The sequence below is a fragment of the Hyaena hyaena genome, unplaced genomic scaffold (genome assembly GCF_003009895.1).
Source record: "Hyaena hyaena isolate Hyena2069 unplaced genomic scaffold, ASM300989v1 scaffold_871, whole genome shotgun sequence".
In the NCBI taxonomy this organism is placed as follows: Eukaryota; Metazoa; Chordata; class Mammalia; order Carnivora; family Hyaenidae; genus Hyaena; species Hyaena hyaena.
In genome coordinates, this window is record NW_024081500.1 from 158123 (window position 1) to 160661 (window position 2539).

Consider the following 2539-nt stretch of genomic DNA (forward strand, 5'->3'; position numbering starts at 1 on the left):
CTATAAAATTCTTAGATGACATAGGAGAAAACCTAGAGGACCTAGGTTTCATCACTTTTTTGATGTAACACCAAAGGCACAATCCATGGAGGTAATAATAATTTGGATCTCACTAAAATTAATAACTTTTGTTGTGCAAAAAACTCTGTCAAGAGAATGAGAAAACAAGGCACAGATTGGGGTAAAGTATATGCAAAGCACATTTCTAAAAGGACTGGTATTGGAATACACAAAGAACACCCTCAAAGCCTAATAAGAATGCAAAAAAAACCCATTATTTAAAAATGAGAAAAAGAGTACAATAAACACCTCATCAAAGAAGAAACATTGGATGGCAAATGAAGCACATGAAATATGCTCTACATCTTGTATCATTAGACAACTGAAAAGGAAAATGAGTTGTCACTATGCATCTATTACAATGGCCAAAATCCAAAATCCTGACACCAGTGAATGCTAGTAAGGATACCGAGCAACAAATACTATCATTCACTTGGTTTCTTATAAAACTCAAAATATACTCTTAGCACAATCTAACAATCACATTCCTTAGTATTTATACAAATGAGCTGAAAACTTATTTCCATGTAAAACCTGGCACATAAATGTTTATAGGAACATCTGCATAACTGCCCAAACTTGGAAGTAACCAAGTAGGTGAATGGTTAAAAAAGCTATGATGTATCTAGACAATGGCACATTATTTATCACTAAAAATAAATGAACTATCAAGCCAGGAAAAGACATGGAAGAACCTTAAGAGCACCTTCCTAAGTGAAAGAGTCCAATCTGCAAAGACTACACAACATATTGTTCTAACGACATGACATTCTGGAAAGAGCTAAAGCATGGACACGTAAAACATGGACAGGGAAAACACTTCCCCACGTAGACCAGTTGGTCAGCCACTCTAGGAATCTGACACGTGAGCGAGGACCCAATCTATTACATTTTCTGTAAGCATCACTTGATTAGGCTCATGAGGCCAAGCTGCTTCATTCGCCTCCACTACAGGAATGCAGGTTCCAAGTTCAAACAGCTGAAGAAAGCCCAATGCCCATTAGGGTGGGGTGTAGAAAGACATGGCATTTCTCCATTACTTTGTGAACTCAGTTTTTGATGGCGATGCATCAAGAACTAAATATGGTGCAAAAACATTCACTTAACATATTTCTGATAAGAGTAGGAAATTTTATATTCGTTATCCATGCAAAGCAGCCTCTGGGTATAGCAGAGACCTGGCCCATAAGCAGAGAGGGGCAGACAGCTGGAAAACACAGAGAAATCATGGCAGCAGTGTTCACCAGCCACCAGCTGGGATTATAATTAAGAGCAATGCTAACATGAAAGATGGAGGAGAGGAAGTAGAAAGACACAAAGGTGCTCAACAGGATGAGGATGCTCTGGGTGGCTCTTGTCTCAGCAGAGGATCTGGGGGAGACATTAGTGCTGTGAATGTGCTGGACCTGCTGCTTGTGTCTGTGCAGGATGAAGATCATGCAGCCACTGGTACAGATTGTGAGCACACAAAATGAAGCTTCAGGAAATACTATCAACGCTGCATACACGGTAACGGTGATTGTGTCATGACCTACAGCAAGACAATACCCCAAATCTCCTTTCTTTGTGAAGTTTTTCATGCTCCAGTTGCTAGGCACAAATAACAGAGGAAAAACTAAATTTATAAGCATGAACTGGATCCAACAGAGGTAAATGGAGAAGCCAACAGATTTTGGGGCTTTGACTTTAAGATCCTTCCAACAGGAGTTCATGGGGCTGATTGTGATGGTCTGGAAGACACTCAAGAGGAAGGTGCTGCCAATGGACATTCCCCTGCCCACTCTCTGAAGATACAAAATAAGTTTGCATCCAAACTCACTGAAAAAATGTTTCAACCCAAAAGATGCCATGGTCTGGGGGACTCCTTTAGAGAGAATGACCAAGGAGTTGGCTATAGTCAGGTGCTTGAGAATCAAATGGGTGGACCTCACCCTGCGTTCTGTGAGGTAAACGAACAGGTAATGGTAAAGAAGAGAGAAATTGTCCACAATTCCAACTATGGTCTGTGACAAGAAGATTATTCCTACTATCCAATCCCCGCAGGGCATTCTGTCATTCAACACGTTTACTTTCAAATCATGGCAACAATCATTCTTCTGAGCAAAAAGGCTCACTGAAGATTTCTGACACCAAAAGATTTCATTATGTGCTCCTGTTTGGTTGCCAAGACGTCATGAGACGAGAATAACAGAGAGATAGCTAGTGTATTTCACTGAAAAGTCAGCACTGAGGATGACAGGTTAGCCTGGAGGAAGAAATGGCAAGTGAGAGCAAAGGGAATGAATGTAAATAGAACATTTTCAGAAAAAGCTGAAATTCACTAGCTGTACTGGGGGTGGAGGGACCCTCAGTCACTACCTATGTCATAAAACAGATCAATTCTCAATGGATTGCTCATCTAAATTTTAAAGAAAAATAATGGTTTTTGTTGTTGTTGTTGTTTTTAGAAAACCAAACAAGATATTTCTATGGTCTTAGA

General features: G+C 40.0%; 1 protein-coding gene across 1 annotated transcript; it reads right to left on the reverse strand.

The window, feature by feature from the left end:
- Positions 1–1130: 1130 nt before the first annotated feature.
- LOC120222345 (vomeronasal type-1 receptor 4-like) lies at positions 1131–2135 on the reverse strand. The gene has a single exon (XM_039220147.1). The coding sequence runs from the start codon at positions 2106–2108 to the stop codon at positions 1131–1133; it is 978 nt and encodes a 325-aa protein (XP_039076078.1). The 5' UTR covers positions 2109–2135.
- Between the last annotated feature and the right edge of the window lie 404 nt (positions 2136–2539).